Source organism: Equus przewalskii, chromosome 10 (assembly GCF_037783145.1).
Source record: "Equus przewalskii isolate Varuska chromosome 10, EquPr2, whole genome shotgun sequence".
Taxonomy (NCBI): domain Eukaryota; kingdom Metazoa; phylum Chordata; class Mammalia; order Perissodactyla; family Equidae; genus Equus; species Equus przewalskii.
In genome coordinates, this window is record NC_091840.1 from 43,318,170 (window position 1) to 43,338,583 (window position 20,414).

The following is a 20,414-nucleotide window of genomic DNA, read 5'->3' on the forward strand; positions in this document are numbered from 1 at the left end:
CTTATGTGCAAGCCCCAGGATGAGAGTTTTAGCATTCCAAATTTAACTCAAAACAAAAGGCTTTGCTTTGAGTCTACAAATACTCCTTTCAGTTAGAAAAGCGCTAATTTGTCCAAAGTCACACAATGTATTCACTCATTTTCTTGAAGATGACTCACTCAATAATCTGAAACATAATGACTATGTGTGTGTAACAATTCAAAACTGTAAAATGGCTGTCATTTGAATTCTGAATTAATTCAGAGGCGTCAGTTGCATTTTCTGAATTCATATTTTATAAATGTAAAGCAGCTGAAGCTGCATATTTTAGCCGGGAAAGAAAAAATTTAATTGCCAACTCTGCCTTCCTAACTGCTTCCTTAATGCTCTCCCAAGTCTCCTGTGATTAAAATTATTTTAACATTTAGAAGTGCAATCCAAACTCCAGAAGGTTCTCAATGAGAAAAAGGTAAAGTGAGTGATGATAGACCTCAGCTTTAGCTCTACCAAATCACACAATTTTTGGAAACTATCAACAACTATCTATTGGACATCTAGTATGTGCAAGTGACTGTTATTACAGGTTTTAAGAGTTGTTCTCAAAGCGTGACTCCTGGACCAGCAGTATCAGCATCACTTGGAAACTTGCTAAAAATGCAAATTATCACTACCTCCCTAAGCCCAAATCAAACTCTGTGGGTGGAGTCCAGCAAACGGCAGGTTAACAGAGCTCTGCAGGTGATTCTGATCACTTTAAGGTTTGAGTATCACTGCTTTAGAATATTAATGCTGTAAGAACTATATCCCACTTTATTCACTTAGAAAGAAGTGTTTAAGATAGAAGTATATCAAAATATTTAGACAAGGTTTACATAAGGGTATAATGTTACTTTTAGGATTAGGATATAAAACAATTATGTAAGGATTTCTTATTTCAATTGCTTTAAATTTCAAAATAAATTTCTCAACAAAAATTAGTGGCCATGTCGAGAAGGTGACAGAGGCGGCATTCGAGGGGAGAAAAGGACAGAATTTAAACAGAGAATTATTAAGTGAATGAAGAATCAGTAATTACCACAGAGTTCAGAGAGGCCTGATCATCAACTTTCCACAGTCATTCTTGCATTCTATTCATTCTCTGTCTTCCCGGATAAAAAGCAGAGATCAACTCTTGAAACTTAATGTGACTGTGGAAACCCAGTTACCGTGCCCCCCCGACCCCAATCTAGAAGGGCTTATCACCACACGCTTGGATTATTGCAGTAACTACCCAGCACTCAGCAGGTCTCCCTGTTTATTACGGCTGCCTCCTCCTCTCTATTTTGTATTAGCTTCTGAGGAATCTTTCTTAAATACTGCAGCTGTCCTGCATAATTCCTTGGCTCAAAACTTGTAACGCTCCACTACTGCTTACTGAAGAGGTAGCGGTACCAGCTCCAGGTATTAATCTAGAGGGTTAGATAGGAAGGTAAATGAGCGAAGTAGGCCACTTTGAACGGGCAGAAATACTTTTCACTTTCCATAAAGAAACATATTTATCCCATTTTTGCTTTTCTACATTTATTAGATGTTCTACTATAAGAAAACTAACAGTGAAGGAATGATGACAAATGGTTATACGTGATTTAGTGTCCAGGAGACAAGAGGACATGTGGGGATTATGGTAAATTAAGAACCAATGCCACACCAATGCCTGCCCCCGCTCCAGGTCTAGACAAATTCTGCCATGTGAGAATAAGGCCCCAGTGTTGCTAGAATTTTAGATTTTTGAAGACATGCCCCAAGTCTGGATTTTTATGTGAAATCACCCAACTTTAAATGTCTGGCTCAGATTTAAAAAAAAACACTGTGTGGTCCAAACAAAACATGTCTCCTGCCTATGGGCTGCCAGTCTGAGACCTCTAGTTTGGAGCATTGAGTCCCTATTTGCCTGCCTTGTTTTCTGTATCTCATCTTCCCTATGGTAACAATAATCCTCATATTTAGGCAGCATTTTAGACTCTTCAACATGCTTTCACGTCCATTTGATCCTCTCAACTGTGAGAAGAGACAGGAGATGAGGAAGCAGGCACAGACAGGCTAAGTAACTTGTCCATCATCATATGATGAGTGAAAACCTAAACCCAGGTCTCCTGACTCTGAGACCAGCATAAATTCTTGACCATTTCACTCTCTCTCTTCTGGTTACGTGTGTTTTTGCTTCAGTCATGTCCTCATCTAGAATGACTGCCTTCTTTCTTTCTGCCAATGTAAATTTCATCATCTTTCAAGACCCAGCTTAAGCTCTACTGTCTACATAAAACGTTCCTCAACTAAGTCAAGTCCTCAGGTTTTCTCTCTTTTTTCTGAGCTTCAATTGCTGTTGTGGTCAATAACTTCAAAACTGGTGCTTACCAACAGTCTTGAACCATCAAGTGATTTCACACCACTTCACATTAGCTCATGTCCCCAAATACATTCTAAGCTCTTTGACGATGGGGACATGCCATTCTTCTTTTCTATTCCACATGGTTCCCAGCACTGTGTTGGGACATAAAAATGTTTAATGTTCGGTATCTTACTCAGTCTTCTGAGGATGACAGTTATAATGATACCACTAACTTACCAGCCTGATGTTGTCTTCTGGGCGGAGTAATATGAACATTGCTTGTAGATGCTGTTGGAGATCACCTGGTAAAATTTATGAAACAAAGGATACTTATTCTTCATTGTAATGTCAACAGAGAGGGTTCCTTCTACCTTAACGATGTGCATAAAAAAGTTCTGGTTCACTGAAGGACTCTAATTAGATACAGAAATTAAGTGAGTGTCTTAATAATGACTACTGACTTCTTTTTGAATGGAGAGACAGAATGGCAGACTGCATCTCTATACATTCACTTTTAGTTTACACTACATTAAAATTTGCTTTGTGTTTGTCCTATGGAAAGTGCACTGGAAACCAATCTCAGCTTTGTACTGTGGTGAATGTTGATGAGAGCAATGGTGAGATCTGTTGGGCACAGGGAGCACTGGCTGTGTTATCAGGCCCACTGAAGGCAGCAGTGAGGGAACCTTGCCATTCCTATTTCTCTCACTGTAATCTTCAGTTGCACTTAACCCAAGAAGATTTTTAGATTCTCCCTAGAATAATGTCAACAGTTTAAAATCATTTCCACATAGTGGCTGATATTAAAATGAGAATACTTATTAAATATAGTGGATCCCAAGGGATATATATTCTACTGAGCATATTATTAGGTGCTTTAAAAGGCCAACCATTATATGAATCCTCACTTGTTCTTATACATTCAATTAAAACTAAGTTGAAATTTCTTTGCATTAAACTATTACAAATTTCCTCATATTCTCTATTCTGTACTAGGAAATCTGAGGCTTTGGCATTATAATGGGAGATAATTAGATAATGTGTTATCATAAATGATGACAATCAGAGAACAAAAAAACTTCATTCCTACCCATGCAGGCCCAGCCTTTTAAGAGTCTAAAGTGACTGACATGGCCACATAATCATGGATGCCAGTGTAACCTGTTCTCACATTTGTCTTGGAATCTAAATACATAATTTTCCTCCAGGTAATTTCATAGCTGTTACTATGAGATGAAACACTGATAGGTGCAAGAAAGAGAGAGAGGCAGGAAGAAAAAAAGTAGGTTGGTAAACAGGTAGGTTTGTCTAAAAGGTCAGCAAGTCTGACAGCTCCCCATCCCCCACCTTTCCTGTCTTCAAGAATAGATTTCTTGCCTTTTTTTCCATTTCGCTGCTGGCTTATGACCAATTCCCATCATTGCCAAAACTTTCAACTTCCAAATTAGAAAGGAGAGTCATTATGTTTGGCCAGGTCCATTCTACTGTATTTCAAACCCAGAGACACAATCTAAGTCTCATGTACAAGAACCAGTATGGGCTCATAGGTATAAAACCAAGAGAAATGCAAACAAAAGCCCATACAAAAACTTGTACATAAATGTTCATAGCAGTATTATTCATAATAGCCAAAAACTGGAAACAACTCAGATGTCTATCAATTGATGAATGGATAATAAAATGTAGTCTATTCATACACTAGAATATTATTTGGTCATAAGAAGGAATGAAGTACTGATAGATACTATAACATGAATGACCCTTGAAAACATTATGCTAAGTGGAGGGAGCCTGTCTCAAAAGATTGTTTATATGATTCCATTTATATGGAACACCCAGAATAGGAAAATCCACAGAGACAGTGAGTAGATTAGTGGTTGTTTAGGGTTGGGAGGGAGGGAGGAGGATATAGGGAGTGCAAGCTAATGGGTACTGGGTTTCTTTCTGGGGTGATGAAAATGTTCTATAACTAGATTGTGGTGATGGTTTCACAACTCTGTGAATATACTAAAAAGTCAGTGAATGTATACTTTAAATGGGTAAATTGGGTGAATTATTTGATATATGAATTATATCTCAATAAAGCTGTTAAAAAAAAAAGAACCAGTGTGGGGAAACAAAGTGTTAGGTATAAACAATGAAGAGAGACTAGAGTTACAAGTTATAATTGAATTAAGCAGCTGAGGCTTTTTAAAAATTAAGTTTCCTTCTGTTCTATCAGGACAAATAACCTGAGGAAAGGGATTTTCAGGATGGAGAACTCTTGGAGGAGAACCATTTCTGGGCAAGTAGTGGCCCTAAGTCCCCACTCCAAATACTATGGCCCAAAGATCCAGCTGGCCTTTTGAAGGTCAGACAAAAGTTGGGGAGCCCTACCCCTCCACTAAGCCTTCTTATGCTAGCTGGGTGTGTGGACACTCAGGTTTGTTAGCAGTGCCATTAGCAAACCAGGCATTTCCTGACCGGGAAACTGTTCTTCACAGAGACTAACAGAGGCAATATACTGGTACCATTAAGATCCCTCCCCTACAGTTTTCCATATATTTCTGCTAGTCGCTAAGTTTCAGATTTCAGTTTGATTTTAAAGACTTTTTTCTCTTTCCATTTAAAATGTTAGCAGACTCCTCACTCAAAGTATCACTTTTTGATTACAAAAAATGTATTCGGATATTTTAAATGAAGCCCAGATAAAAAATTCTAGCTACTTCAAGAAACATGCATGAGCAAGCACAATGAGACATAGTAAGCCCTTGATTTGCTCTCAATTCTGCCATCATCTTTCAGTTGCTGTGAGTTCAGCCAAGGCAGCTCCAGCTTATGTGAAGGTCTGGCTTTGTGAGCTGCGTTTATATTCACACTGCCTCATCTGTTCTCGTCTGGATCACAAATCAAGCTCATTGAGTTTGTGTTAAATCTGCTTTTCTTTTTAATACGGGGAAAGCTAAGTGAACAAGGTCAATTAGAAACCTGGGTGGCAGCTTAGCGTTGAAGTTTGACCAAAGAAAAAGGCCAACCAGGGTCAGGAACTTTAAAAGCCACTGACCGCCACATACTTACATGCCACAGAGCAATTTTCCTAACATCTTAGTCAGACAAGTTGGATTTAAACCCATAATTTATCTTCTTTTTACTGTAAGTGATAAATATCCACACAAAAGAGAAACACAAAGCTTAGCGGGTCTACTTCCTCTGTGCATTCAAGTTTTGGGATGAAGTGTCCCCCCCACTCTGGTGCTGGGCATTGAAGAGGAAGGTTTTAGAAACTGTAATCCAAAGGTAATTTTCAAGAGTTTTTTTCTCTCTCTTTTAAGAATTTTCCATGGCTGGAGAGTTTTGGTAGGAGAATAATATTGTCCAATGAGATGGATTGCAATTCTGAGCTGCTACATTTGCAACTAGATGAAGGTCCAAACAAGAAGTAGGGCAGCCACTAAAATAGCTGAGATGATCTGGACTGGAGCTAAACTCAACTGCTGGCTCAATGGGATTCAGTATTCTGGCTTTCACCTCTGACCTACACACTCAAGGTTTGCAGTCTTCTTTGTTCTCTTCCTAGTAATTCTAATTTCTTACACTCCTGGAGGTAACACATTATCAAAGTGGCACATTTATGACAAGCAACCACTCTTTGTATAGCACTGATTAGGATTTCTCCAATTATTGTCCTCAGGTTGACTTTTATTTTTCCCCCAAATGACACAAATAAGGCTTGCTGTTAGAAAAGAGGCATAAGGCTGAACTTTCTAAACTGCAGACATCCCTACCTAGAGACCTCTTTCCCTAGACACACTTTCTAGGATTCTTTCTTAACCTCATCACCACAGGTACACCTGACTTCAGAGAAATCCAATGTATGGAAATATAAGTGCATATATAACTGTTAGTGGGCGTGATTTATAATAAATATATTATATTGTGATTTATATATTGTAAATATTATATATTATAAATTATACTGTGATTTATAATAAATATATATTTGGTCTTCATCCTGTTCCTGGCACAGCACTCTCAAAACCCTTGGAATTTCTTAAGTGAGGAGAGCAGTAAAGAGGTGTCTTTTGTTATGTTAATGACATGACATTTAGAAAGCACCTTGGATGGTGGCTGGTTGCCAGGGGGAACCAACCATGTGATTTAGGGGGTTGGAATTTTCAGTCCCACCCCAACCTGACCTCCTAGGAGGGGAGAGGGGCTGAAGGTTGAATTGATCACCAATGGCCAATAATTTAATCAATTATGTCTAGGTAATGAAGCCTCCATAAAAACCCAAAAGGACTGGGTTCGGAGAGCTTCCAGGTTGGTGAACACATGGAGGCTTGGGGAGAGTGGCACACTTCAAGAAGGCATAGAAGCATGGCACCCCTTCCCACATACCTTGCCCTATGAATCTCTTCCACCTGGCTGTTTCTGAGTTATATCCTTTTATAATAAGCCGATAATCTAGTAAGTAAAATGTTTCTCTGAGTTCTGTGAGCTGCTTTAGCAAATTAATCAAACCCAAGAAGGGGGTCGTTGGAACCTCCAATCTATAGACAACCTGGACTTGTGATTGGCATCTGAAGTGGGGGCAGGGGCCGTCTTGTACAACCGGGCCCTTAAACTGTGGTACCTGTGGCAACTGACGCTCTCTCTAGGTAGATAGTGTCAGATTTGAGTTGAATGTAGGACACCCAGCTGGTGTCTGAGTATTGCTTGGAAGTGTGGGAGCAAAAATTCTCACATTGGAAATGGGTGCAGAATATTAGCAGGTTATTTCAAAATCAGTCTTATACTCATTCCTAGGTGAACATTTATTTGATGACTCCTTTTTTCTGTAAAAGTCCTCTGAATTAAATTTCCAGTCTTCTTAGTGCAAACACAATCAAGAAGCTGGCTGACATTTAAGAACTGGTATTTCAATATGTGATATAATAACTTCTGTTATCACAACAGTGACACTGAGTTTACTTTATTTTCTCAGTAATATGCAATATCATTCTCTTCATAAAATCACTAGAGAGTAGACAGAAAAAAGAAATGTAATCTTTGGTTAGTTGAAATGATTAGCATAGGATCCGAGGGAACAGCTAAACATTTTTTAGCTACCAAACCTTAAATGAGAAATCACATAAGATTTCATTAGAGTATTTTTGTATCCAATTATTTTTCCAACAAAAATTTATTGAACATCTACTATATGTATAAGGCATTCTGCTAAGTGCCAGAAAAATGGTCTATGAGTGAAAGAAAAGTGATTATAGCATAGCACAATGCTTTCTTTCACTACCGAGAACTGTTAGAGAAATGGGGATGAACTAGTCAGCCTGTTAGAAGAAAACAAAAGGCAAAGAAACCAAGAAAGGATGGTGTATGTGGAGCTTTACCTGCATGTTTGTTGCGTCTGTGGCTGATTCTTGGTGTGGACGAGCCATTTCCCCGTGGTAGAAAAAGGGCAGCACCTTTGACAGTTAGAAAGCTCTCACTGATGCTACAAGGAAAAAGTCAAAAGAAGAAATTATTTAAGGATGGAAATCAAAGAGTAAGATGGAGACCCACTTGGAGATTATTCTTTCTTTCCTCTTTCAAAGTCCCAACTTTACGGGATGAAGTAAAAATAAAATCAAAAGAGGCTAGTTACTCAAACAGTCCTGTCTACTCTTGACAATTTTTCTGAAACAAAACTTATAATATTCTATACACATTACATGGTAGCAGTTAAGAATGAAGGCTCTGGAAACAAAAAACCAAAAAATATAAGGCTCTGGAAGCAGACTGCCTGGGTTTGAATCCTGGCTCTGCTACTTCTTATCTGAGTGAATTTTGAGGGGCCTGTTTCCTCGTCAGTAAAACAGGGATAATAAAATGAGGTTGATGTGAGGAGTCAGTAAGAATACAACTTCTTAGAGTGGTATCCTTAATAAATATTAGTTATTACTATTAGATCTATGGTTATCAGTAATGTTTCAAAAGTGTTCTAACCAGATGTGAAATATGTTACAATACTTAGTTACTAATAGATCCAAAGTTTGCAAAAAAAGATTTGTTTAAAAAACACATACAACACGCTAAAGTATTAGTCGAAATTTTACTTTCACCAATTTGCATTCCTACATGCATTGAAAAGGAGTAGTGCAAAGAAAGTGTGTTTAACCCATGGAGTTTGCCCTTCATGTGAATGACAGCTCGACAGAGGCGGAAAGTTATTGCTCAGGATAGAGGTTATTCAAAATACAATTACTAGTGGATATCCAAAGAAAACAGAAAACATATCTAAATTATCTCACATCGACAGACTAAGCCTTTCAAAGTTACTCAGAGAATTTGAAAAGGATAGAACTCTTAAATCACTAATGGCAAAGTTTAGAAACACACAATGGAGGGTTCCAAGTTTGCTTGTATGTTATTCAGGGTTAGATGAGGTATTGTAAATTATACTACCTGCTCAACATTTCCACTTGGAAATCTAATTGGCACTGCAAATTTACATTGCCAGAACTAATCTCGAGTCCCCTGCAAACCTCATCCCTGGTCTCATCTACCCAAGTTGTTTGGGCCACATATTTTATAGTCATTTTTGGTTTCTCTGTTTCTCTCCAACAACACATATCCAACTCATCAGCAAGACCTATGAGCTTTACTTTCAAATATATCTTGAATCTGCCCACTTATCTTCATTACCATTCTGACAATGGTCCATGGCACTATCATTTTCCACTGAGACTGCTGTTGAAAAGTTTTCTTTTAAAAAGCTTTTTGTTATAAATTTCAAATATTTTGTATATAAAATACAAAAGTAGAGGGAATAATATAATGAACCCCCATGTTCTCATACATTTCAGCTTTAATTCATGGCCAATCTTACTCTCTTCCCCTTGTGCCTGAAGTGAAACTGATCCCAGACATTATATCAGCAAAAAGCCTCTTAACTGGTCTGTCTGCAAACAGTTCTGCACCACTACTATCCACTTACCAAACAGCAGCCAGAGTGATTTAAAGTATATAGATATATCTCTCAAATGTATATCTATATATTTTAAATATATATCTATCATAAAACATCACTGCTCTGCTTAAAATCCTCCAATGGCTTCCCTTTGTACTTTTAAATAAAAGCTGAAGTTTTTAGCTTGGACTTCAAGGTCCTGTAACATCTGATAATAAGTTACTTCTCTGATCTTGTACCATCTCTTGTTTTTTGTTTACTATGATTTAGTTGCACTGGCCTTCTTTCTGCTTCTTCTATACTTCAGGCCCCTTTTCAAGGCCTTTGTGCTTTTTGTTTTCAACTTGGAACACTTCTCTCCTGGTCTGTCACTATTTAAGTCACAGCTTTGGTATCATCACCTCTCCCTCCATCCCAATCACACTCTATCCTGTTGTTCCCTTTAGTTTCCTTCCGGATATTTATCATACACTACAATTATATTTATTTACTTGTATACTTGATTGTGGTTATCTCCTTATAACAGAATATAAGCTCCATGAAGAACAAGGATTTTATTTTGCTCAGCACTGTATCCTCAACACTTAGTGCCAGGCACATATTAGGTGCTCAACAGATACTTGATGAATGGATCCATCCTAGGGTTTTTTCCCACACTGTTGTATCTGTCCCATCACTGCAGAAGGAATTGTAAAACAGAAATTGAAATTAGAAACTCTGTAATCTCACATGTAAAAAATAATGGTTACAGACCTCAATATATATGGCAGATTAGTGGACTGTAAAATACAAATGTTTGACGATAAATTAACTGGGAAATGAAATTAAACCACCTCTATAATGTTGTCAGTCCATGACTCATTTTTATCCTTTAGTCAAGTAGCATGAAGCTGATAAACCTTTGCAGTAACTTGCCATATAGATTGGAACATGTCTCCTAAAGACAAACATTAGAAACCAGACACCACTTTAAAAATTTGCATGCTGGCTGGGAGGGGCTGCCTTTTTGTTTTGTTTTCATCTTTAAATAAAGCATTGCGCTCTTGTGGTCTGTTGCACAAGTCTTGTCTCTTGTTACATTCGTGGTATGCACATGTCACTCTGCTGTGGGTCACTCTGTTTCACTCACATTACGGGAACAACTTAAAACAAAATGTCTCAGCGACAGGATGAGCGGGGTACACCACAGACAGGAAATGAAATTCACACTTCTGCCAACACAGCAAGTGTCTGCCTTACTAAATGAAAATATTTTTAAAATAAAGGCTAAATATTCTACCTGTCACCAGCCAAAGTTACAGCTGTGGGCACTTTAGTCCCCAGCAAACAAAGTGGTCTCTACACCTACAAAACAAGTATGTCTGTGGACATACTTAACCAAGCATATTTCAGTCATTCCTTTTGTGAGACAGAGGTAGTTTCTCTTTGACAAACACTAGTTTAAGAAGTAACTTCCTGGTTTTGGGAGTTTTGTAATACTGTTCTTAGATATATTTGTTGCTTATATGTTAAAGCATATTTAAGTTCTTTAAAATGTATGTAGCACTTTCACAAGGGGAGGGTTGGAGTTGGGGTGGGGGACAAAGGCCCTTGGTTAACTCAAAGCTACCTGGAAAATTCCTGATTATAAAGGAATGACAAGGAGTCAAACTCACATATGGTATAAAAGAAAAGATGCCTTTCTATCTGAATCATTTACACAAATCTCAATAGACTTTTCTGACAGAACAAAATGCACAGTAGATCCAGCTGGGCCAGGAGACTGCCCTATTAGGTGCAGTATAGGCTCCTAGAGAGTCATGGCAGACACCCTCTGGATGGATGGGACAATCAATCCTCTTTATTCTGTGGCCCCAGATTATGACTACCCAGTTATCACAACAGTGGCATATACTGTTGGTCAAAAGGGGACCAGGAATGAAAGTGTGACTGATTACAAAAATCTCTTATCATCATTGGAAAAAAGTCAAAGCTCTATAAATACTATCAAAGATGAGATTTGGGGTGGGGGTGGGGCTGGCCCAGTGGTGGAGTGGTTAAGTGCACACGCTCCACTTTGGTGGCCTGGGGTTTGCTGGTTCAGATCTTGGGCGTGGACCTACACACCGCTCATCAAGCCGTGCTGTGGTGGCAAGTCTCACAGAAGAACTAGAAGGACTTACAAGTAGGATATATAACTATGTACTGGGGCTTTGGGGAGGAAAAAAAGATGAGATGGCAGCATGGTGGCACAGAAACGAAAAACTAAAATTCACAACCACCGGAGTCTAGGTAGACCAAATTCAAGTTGAAAATTAAGTGTTTTATTTGCATATGAAGAAAATTATATGTGAATTTAACCACAAGCATTTCAGTGTAAGGTAAAAGCTTAGTATATCTTGTTAGAATAGCAAGATATTCCTTTATATAAATATTAGTCTCTCTGAAACAGCTGCCTGAAGATTCAATCGACATAAAGTTGGTCTCTAATAAAAAATTTAGAAAGGCAGGTGAAAACTTTTACACGTTTTCTGAATAGACCAGTTCTCTATAGAGTCTGGCCCAGAAACAGGACTTCTTCAGTAAATTCTATGGAACCATCCAAATGTGATTACAGATGCCTAAGCTAAACACAAACCCAAAAGGACTTAAGAATACCTATATTAAGGAAAACACAAGATAAAGAGAATACACTCTTGCTTGATCTAAAGATGGAGAGTAATTAGCTGCTTGATAAGAAAATGATACTTCCAGGGTCATCTTTCTAACAAAGTGACAGTGAAGTTCTCCAGTCTTTATCAGAATATAGCTGAAGAACATCTATTGCTCTCTTGCCATAGATCACTCGTTCAACAAAGGGAAAGTCATCTCTAGTTAGATATATGAAATGAACTAATAATAGCTAACTTGACTAGATGCCTACTGTATGCTAGGCACTGAACTAAGCGTTTTATATTATTTCATTTAATCTTCACAACAATTCTATGAAGTAGGTACTATTTTTTTTTTTTAATCTCCAGTTTACATATAAGAGACTCAGATCCTAAGTTATTTACCCAAGATCATACAGTCAGTAATCCTCAGAGCAAGAATTCAAATCAAGGTCTGAAAGTTCACACTCTGAATCACTCTCTACCCTGATGTTCTAGTTTTACAATATACTTTATGGAAGATCAAATACAGTACCTTCTCTACAGAGCTTTTCAACAGAATAGAATTTAAAAGTAGAGTACAGAAGTGAGAGAAAAGGACTGAAATCCACCCAGGTCTCAGTTCTTCTCATTTCTTTTTTGTTCTCCCTATCAAGGTCACAAACAGAAAGACTATACTGAGGGGAATGAAGAACATCTGGCTGAGAGATGAATCCAGATGTGCTGGACAGTAAAGAACCGTAACTTCTGTTGGGAAAGATAGTAGCATTTCAGTCTCAAAAATGGAGGAAAGATTACTCTGCTTTAAATAAATTTGGGGAAGCACTCTGTGCTAATCCCTCCCAATCAAAATCACTTCCTAAAGCATGAAGTTTGTTAACTGGCCGTTTCTTCTCAGGCAAAGTATAGAGGAAAAGGTCAACTAAGGGAAGAAGATACTTAACTGTTCTGAAGTTGGAATAATCTTTGAGGAACGTGGCCAGGGTGATCATCCATGACCAGGAGGAAGGCCAAGGAAGCAAAACAAAGCAACAACACACCTGGCCTAACTGCTGAATGTCAATTGGATAGACATTCTTCTGTTTTACATGCAATACACAAGATGAAATGGATCCTTTACTACAGGAAATCAAGTTTCAGAAAGTGTGTGTAATACTTTTATTTCAACATCAAATGAAGTAGATTTTCATGTTTATAATGTTTGTAATGCCAAACTCCTGCCTGGCATTTTGGTATTTCTGCCTGAAGCCAAAATTTATAGGTTATATTGCTAAATATTGATTATATACGATATAACTGCACAAGGTGAGTTGGTTGGCATTTATGTAAAATTCAAATACACATAATCTGCACTGTTATATTTTTGTCTTGAAGAATATTCACCTAGGAGAAACTTCCAAATACATTCTACCCTCCTAGCACTCTCCCTTTCCTGATGAGCTTTCTCTGCTTATTTAGTTGTTTACTTTTCGATTCAAGGCACTAGGGCTGCTTCTGTCAATCCCATTAGGTAGAAAGGCGTTCATGTCCCCACTTACTGTGATCATATCACATGGAAAAGGAATTTCATAATAAAAAGCTTCAAATATGAAACCAGAGGCCAAAGGACTACAGAGCTATCAATACTAGTGCCTACTAAAAAGTTTGGCTAAATCCAAAAAACAGGAAGAAAAAAGTCATTGTGCCTTGATGTATGAAATACGGCTTTAAAGTAAAAAACACACTTCCTTGTAGTGAGAAAAGTTTGATACTGTAACCCTAAAGGAACTTAAATTACAATAGGAGAAAATCCAAACCCAAATATCACATTTACCATTCTCTGTAATTAAACATTCCCCAACCCGACCCCTATCCCCACCATACGTGGTTATACGTTCAAGTGACAACATGGTAACTGATACCGAGAACCCTTCCCTCCAGAGCTTAAACTCCCAGACACATGCCTATGAATGCAGGCAGCAGGATTACTTCTCTCCTTATCAGCAGACAAGCAGAGGCTGGAGTACATTAGTAGATCAATTATTGCTAAAGTAGACAAAAGCTTAGGACTCCAGTTTTAGTCAATAACTTCAACCATCAGATCATTTTAGTTTCAGATAACCTTCCACTGAAACTGTTGCACAATGCCCAGTACAACTTCCCTCAGATGCAGCTATTTGTTTCTCCCCTTAGTTTTCTACAATCTAAGAAGAAAAAAAAAAGATCTGTTTGTTCAAGGGTAAGGGACAAATTCCTCAGGACTAATCTTCCTGTTCTTTTCCTTATAGACCATAAATGTGAGGAGAAAAAAACTCAGAAAATTCCTTTTTTTGGGTTTATTTCGAATGCTCATTTACTGATGAGATCTTGTAACTATTCCATTTTTGCCTCAAACATGTGCATCTTAGAAACGTTCAGACAGAAACATAATCTACGATCAATAATTTTATGCTTTGCCATACAATTCAATCTTCCAATTTCTAAAGATTGGGGCACATCTAAATTGACATTTGCTGTTTAGCAAATGTCATTTGTCCTAGTGCCTTGAATCTGAAAAGTAAATGACATTTGTCCCAGCAATAGATCTCTCCTTCCTAATCTTGCCCTGGTCTCCTTTTGGGGAATCCCCTCAAATGTGCACGGTCTTGACGGCTTCCAACTCTGGAACTGCAAGGGGCCTAGCAAGAAGCTGGTATGTGGTTTAGGCCTGGCCAGTTGGAAATTGTCCCATGAATCTCAGGCAAGTGACCCAAGGAAGTAGGGATAGTGGTGGATGGTTATCTTCACCATGGGGAGAGTGGCAAGGTATGTCTGCTCCTGCTCCCTGGCCTTCCTTGAATGTCCTTGCCTCCTGCCTGTTCTCTAAGTTTGGTCTTCTAATCTCCCATCCATTGGGTGAGCTCTGACATCCTTCTAACGAATATTTTGCTTAGGATAGTTAAAATTCATTTCTGAGCTCGCAACAGGGAACCTGATACATCAACTGAAGTTCAGAGAATTTAATGATTTGCCCACAAGTCACAAAGCTACTTAGTAGTGGAGCCTAGACTAAGCTCCGTGTCATCTGACACCCAGGGTGGCACTTTAACCTTTTATCCTGAGTGAGATGTTACTACAACAGGACATATTGCTGACCTAATAATTTGAAGCAACCAGCAGTTAAAAACACATCTGGTGAGTTCATCTAAAGAGAACAAAGGCAGGATCTCACCGCAAGGCCTGGTGTGATATTTGTTCTATCGCAGCATCCTGAAGACAAAGTTCAGGTCTAAGCAGGGAAAGATTTAGACATACTCCCATGAGGCAAACACGTTCATGCTGTTTCTTAAAGTTGCTTCTCTTCCCTTTGATAAATTTGTTGAATTCTAAATATTGCTTTAAAAAAATATCAAAAAACTAGATGCTGAAAACAAAAAGTTAGGAAGACCACGGGTCCTACACAGGAAGGCAAGAAAGTGTAAAGAGGTGGATGCCCACCCAGCCCTTGGTCCTCTTCAGTCTTCTCTGGGAGCAACAGTATTTCTTTCTAGATTTTGTCTGGTCACACATCCATGTGACCTCCTTTCAGGGATTTAAAGTGTTTAGCTTGTGGTTTGGGTTTTAAAAGTACTACTAAATAATGAAAGGTCAGCGCTGAGGAGCCTCAAAAATGGTCTAGGCCAGGGCTCCAATTGGTAGCAGGTGGGCCTAATTCAACACATTTTGTGAGAGCAGCACAGACGCAAAATCATTTTAATTTCTGAATACCTTTCAGAAGAACACACACTCTCCCGTACCTCCAGGGAGCCGGCGCTCCTGGATTTATACTGAGCAGCCTGGCCCCAAAACACTTTTGAGTTAAGCTAAGACTCAGAGACCAGAACTTCTCATGACACCGTTGCCGCCTTTTAGTCTCTGTCCCTTTGTGGCCACCCTAGCAAGCCTCAGCCTCAGTCTTGTCTCCAGCAGCCATTCCCAAATACCCCGCCTACCCATCCTGAAAAAAACAAAACAAAAAAAACTAGGGGCTCATGAAAGGAACTGGCCTCAAGCAACTTCCCAAAACAACTAACCCTAGTCCTCTTGGTGACTGACAGTGGCGGTGAGTCTTGTTTTCAAGGTCTTACTCCCAGGAGAGGAGAAACTGCCTCAGCTCAAAGGAGCCCGTTTCCTTTACAGGCTGAATTAACAAAGCTTCTCAGTCCTGTGGCCCTAAATTCTAGACTTAAATACTTTTCTTTCAAAAAGGTAAAGCTTAAAAACTGTCTGCACCAAAAAATAAATGACCTGAATGATCCTTTCTCAGTATTTAAAATGCTGGATATATTGGTTACCGAAAGACATGACCAACATTATGTAGCACCAAATTTAAAATACAGTCATGTGCCGCATAATGATGGGGACATGTTCCAAGAAATGCATTGTTAAGCAATTTCACCCTTGCACAAACATCACAGAGAGTACTTACACAAACCTACTACACACCTAGGCTATGTGGGTGTGTAGCTTATGGGACCACCGTTGTGTATGTAATCTATTGTTGACAGAAAAGTTGTTAGGTGGCATGTGACTGTATTTGGTGGAAATAAACAAAAGATTAACTCAGAAAAACTACTCAGCATTTGCAAAATCATTTCATTTTCATGATGCAACAAATGCCTTCTCAGGTATTTAAAACACACCTGTAGAAGGAATGCAAATTGGGCTTTAAGCACTTGGCCAAAATGTCAAACCCTGTTTTCAGACCACTTCTCTTTCACCCTTATGCAAAGCCTCTTGTGAGGCTCAGGCCATCTTCTATTCTTTGTTGCTGTCACCTTCTGACATCCTTGTCACTGTCTTTCATTTAGCGTTTATCTTGCTCCATCTTCTCTCCTTTCACTCTGATTCCTACTACAATCTTAAGAGATTCCATTGCTCACACAGATGAATATCTGACAGCTTTGCTCCACACTTCTCATCCTCCTGATCTTCAAAGACCTTCACCTGGACTCCATTTAGACTTCTAATTCCCAGAGTCCCTTCGGAAGGCATCAGATCTTGATGGACATGATTTCAGAGTATTTCTCATGTATTTACTCTCTTCAACCTGAGGGAGACTCCTAGTCCTTCGATTCTTCAATTTTTCCAAGGCATCAACCACTTTTGGCTTTTCTTTCATCCCTAACCAACCTAGTCCTATGTTCTATTTCCTAATTGGTTTCCCCACAATCTGTTTTGTTTCCGAGTTCTCTTCATAATACTTACTACATCTTAAAATTATAGGATTATTTGATCAGTTTATTATTATCTGTCTGAGCAGCGAGCTACTTGAGTGAGAACAAATGCCTTGTCTAAGGTTATCTCTCTAATGTCTAGCATAGTGCCTGACACTAAGAGGATGTTCAATAAATATATATTGAATAAATGAAAGAAAGGCAGCCCATCACTGAAGTAGATTGTGAAACCATGCCTCTGGTTGCCATAGCACATTCATGGTCTCGGTGACAAAGATGTCAGAGATGACAGCAACACTGAGTTGACTCAGGTGGGCACTTAACACCTCCAGACAGCTCCCTGCCTCCTATTCTTTTCCCTTGCTATTCCAAACCCTCCCCACTCTCAAGTCCCATTGCAGCTCCAACTTCCTTAACCTTTCCACAGCTAACCTGCTCTCCTACGACATGAAGAAAATGGAGACTAGCTGGTGTGAGTTCTCCCAAGTATTTCCTCTCACCTGCAGACTTATCCTCTTTCTCTAATCTGAGAGAATAATACATCCAGCGGTCACAAGTCAACCTTTTCACCTGTATCCTTGACTCCATTCCTTCCTCTCCTGGTTTCATCAGTTAGTCATCCCTCTCTCTATCAAATGCTTCTCTTCAGCCTAGAAACATGCTCAAGTGGCTAGCCCTATTTAATGTAGGAGGGGACTACACAGGGATGTAAATACTGGGAGGCAAGGATTATTGCGAACCATCATGGAAGCTGGCTGCCACAACTCCTACAGTGCTTCTCTAGCTCAGATCTACCACCAGAGCCCTAGACCCATACGATCAGCTGTCTCCTGGACAGCTGTTTGTTGATAATAATGGCAACAACTTTACTATTATTTCATAAACTTTTATTTGTGAAAATCTGGAATCTGGTATAATGGCATGTCCATCAAAATGCTCTCTTTGGGAGTTGTGTGATGATGGTAGAAGTGGTTAGGTGATGGCTCCAAGCACAATGAAACAAACTTAAAAAGTACATTGTAATGGGGCTGGCCCCGTGGCCGAGTGGTTAAGTTCGCGCGCTCCGCTGCAGGCGGCCCAGTGTTTCGTTGGTTCGAATCCTGGGTGCGGACATGGCACTGCTCATCAAACCACGCTGAGGCAGCGTCCCACATGCCACAAGCAGGACCCACAACGAAGAATATACAACTATGTACTGGGGGGCTTTGGGGAGAAAAAGGAAAAATAAAATCTTTAAAAAAAAAAAGTACATTGTAATTATCATTTACTGAGTACCCACCCTGTGTCGGGCATGATGCCTGTGCTTTACAATCACTATCGAACAACAACTGTATGCAGAGAAGTCATTCTTCCCATTTCATAGATGAGGAAATGAGGGTTTTGAGAGTAACTTGCCTAAGCTTACCAATTACACAATCAGTACGACAGAGCAGATCAAAATTTAGGCTTATTTCCAAGTTTTTTTTTTAAACACCACTCCATGGCTTCTTTAGCAGTCTGAGTTCTTTGCCTGTTCTGTACAATGCAGTCCCATTGTAGTCCACTCCCTAGGGTACCAATAGGGTTCTAAGAGAGAGTTCTCAAATATCACAAAACCAAGGTGTTTTTTTTTTTTTTTTTTTAAATTGAGTCAGTTAACTGTAACCTTACTGCAGCCTTACAAGTAATTCTCAAAATACACTGGCCACAAAAATTTAATGCAGTCTGTAAAACACTAGTCTATCAATTTTCTTCATCAAACCATTTTTCTCTATAGTTGTTCTCTACCTTACTAGGCTAAGGAAATGAAATAATTTCCCAACAGGCGATCTTAACAATGCTTCAAAGACACTAATTCTCAAATATGAAACCAAGGGGAATAGAGAAAGGCATGGCAAAGTATGTTGAATCTCTTTTAAATCTACTGACTGGTTTTCTTTACTATCACTGCACTGTCTGACTTTTTAAAGTCCTTGGGCAAACCCTTATTTTCACAACTGTTTTAATGTATACTACAGATCCTCTCGGCCCTGTACGAATGTACAATGAAATCCAGGAGGAATGCTGTTGCCAGTGTTTAGGTTCTTACAGTTACAAAAGCAGTTCACTTTTATAAAATAGTGATGATGATGATGATGAAGGAGAAGGAGCAGGAGAAGGAAGAGGATGAGAAGAAGAGGGAAAAAAAGCAAATGGCAAAGTTCAAAGGACAATTTAAGGAGTTGTCAAAAAAAAAAAAAAAAGAGAGAAGAAAGAAAAAGCAAGTGGCAGTTGCAGGCCTTAAATAACTCACAGCTTTTAACCAATCCATTGTTTCTTACTTCCTACTCTCTTTCCCTTTACAGAATCATTACAGAATTGCACCAGCAATACAGATGAAAAATTTACTCCACTGGATCCCTGCAAATTTAACTGATTGAGCTTTCTTGATGCCTGATCTCATGTTTAAAAGTTATTTTTCAAATTCACTAAATGCACATTTTAGACGAATTTATGAAGAAGCAATGACCCACAGCACTTTCTTCCCTATTTTCCAGATAGTATTCATAAGAAATCAGAGCTAGGGACAAAGAGATCACACAGTAGTATTTTGCAATACTCTCGAGTGCAATGTGAAGCAATGAGAATTCCAAACATTTTAATTAGGATTTGGAAAAAGAGGAAAACATTAAAATCAAAATGATCCAAGAGTAAATTTAAGTTTCATACATGTTTTAAATGTGCTGGAAGAAATAAAGTTAAAACATCGCATACTTGCTCCAGTATAGGAACAGAGACTGCAGTACAATCCCACACCTGCTGCCTAGATTGTTTTTTAGGTACTAGTTGAGCTAGGTCCTATAAACTACACCAAATGGCAACTCGGGACGCAGGGAAACATAAGGAACAAAAGAAAATGATTTTTAACTGCCAAAGGCAAAATTTTGTGTTTGTGTGTGAGGAAGAGTGGCCCTGAGCTAACAGCTGTTGCCAATCTTCCTCTCTCTTTTTTTTCCTCCCTAAAGCCCCAGTACATAGTTGTATATTCTAGTTGTAAGTCATTCTAGTTCTTCTATGTGGGATGCCATTTGAGCATGGCTTGATGAGCAGTGTGTAGGTGTGTGCCCAGGATCTGAACTGGCAAACCCCAGGCCACTGAAGCAGAGTGCCCGAACCCAATCACTATGCCATAGCGCTGGCCCCCAAAGGCAAAATTTTTGTGCAATGATTGGAAGGAAAGCTGCAAACCTAAGGAGGCTCTTTCATTTTCTCACATGGCAAGAGACAGCTAGCAAGGCTGTATGTAAGTCCTGCAGACTTCTGTAGTCAGGGGACCCTACACACCACAGAGGTCCACCCTTTAAATATCTAAGCACGGG

General features: G+C 39.0%; 1 protein-coding gene across 8 annotated transcripts in view; it reads right to left on the reverse strand.

Annotated features, from left to right (window-relative positions):
- The window catches only part of SSH2 (slingshot protein phosphatase 2), a 241,923-nt gene that overhangs the window by 59,109 nt on the left and 162,400 nt on the right, over positions 1-20,414 (reverse strand). For 7 of the 8 annotated variants that reach the window (XM_070562813.1, XM_070562810.1, XM_070562807.1 and 4 more), the window contains 2 exons: positions 7,714-7,817; positions 2,585-2,649 (listed from right to left, as the gene is read on the reverse strand). In XM_070562813.1, coding sequence (XP_070418914.1) covers positions 2,585-2,649; positions 7,714-7,817 — 169 coding nt within the window. Of the gene's footprint in view, positions 1-2,373; positions 2,477-2,584; positions 2,650-7,713; positions 7,818-20,414 lie in introns of those variants that run through there. The other variant, XM_070562814.1, reaches the window with a different exon arrangement.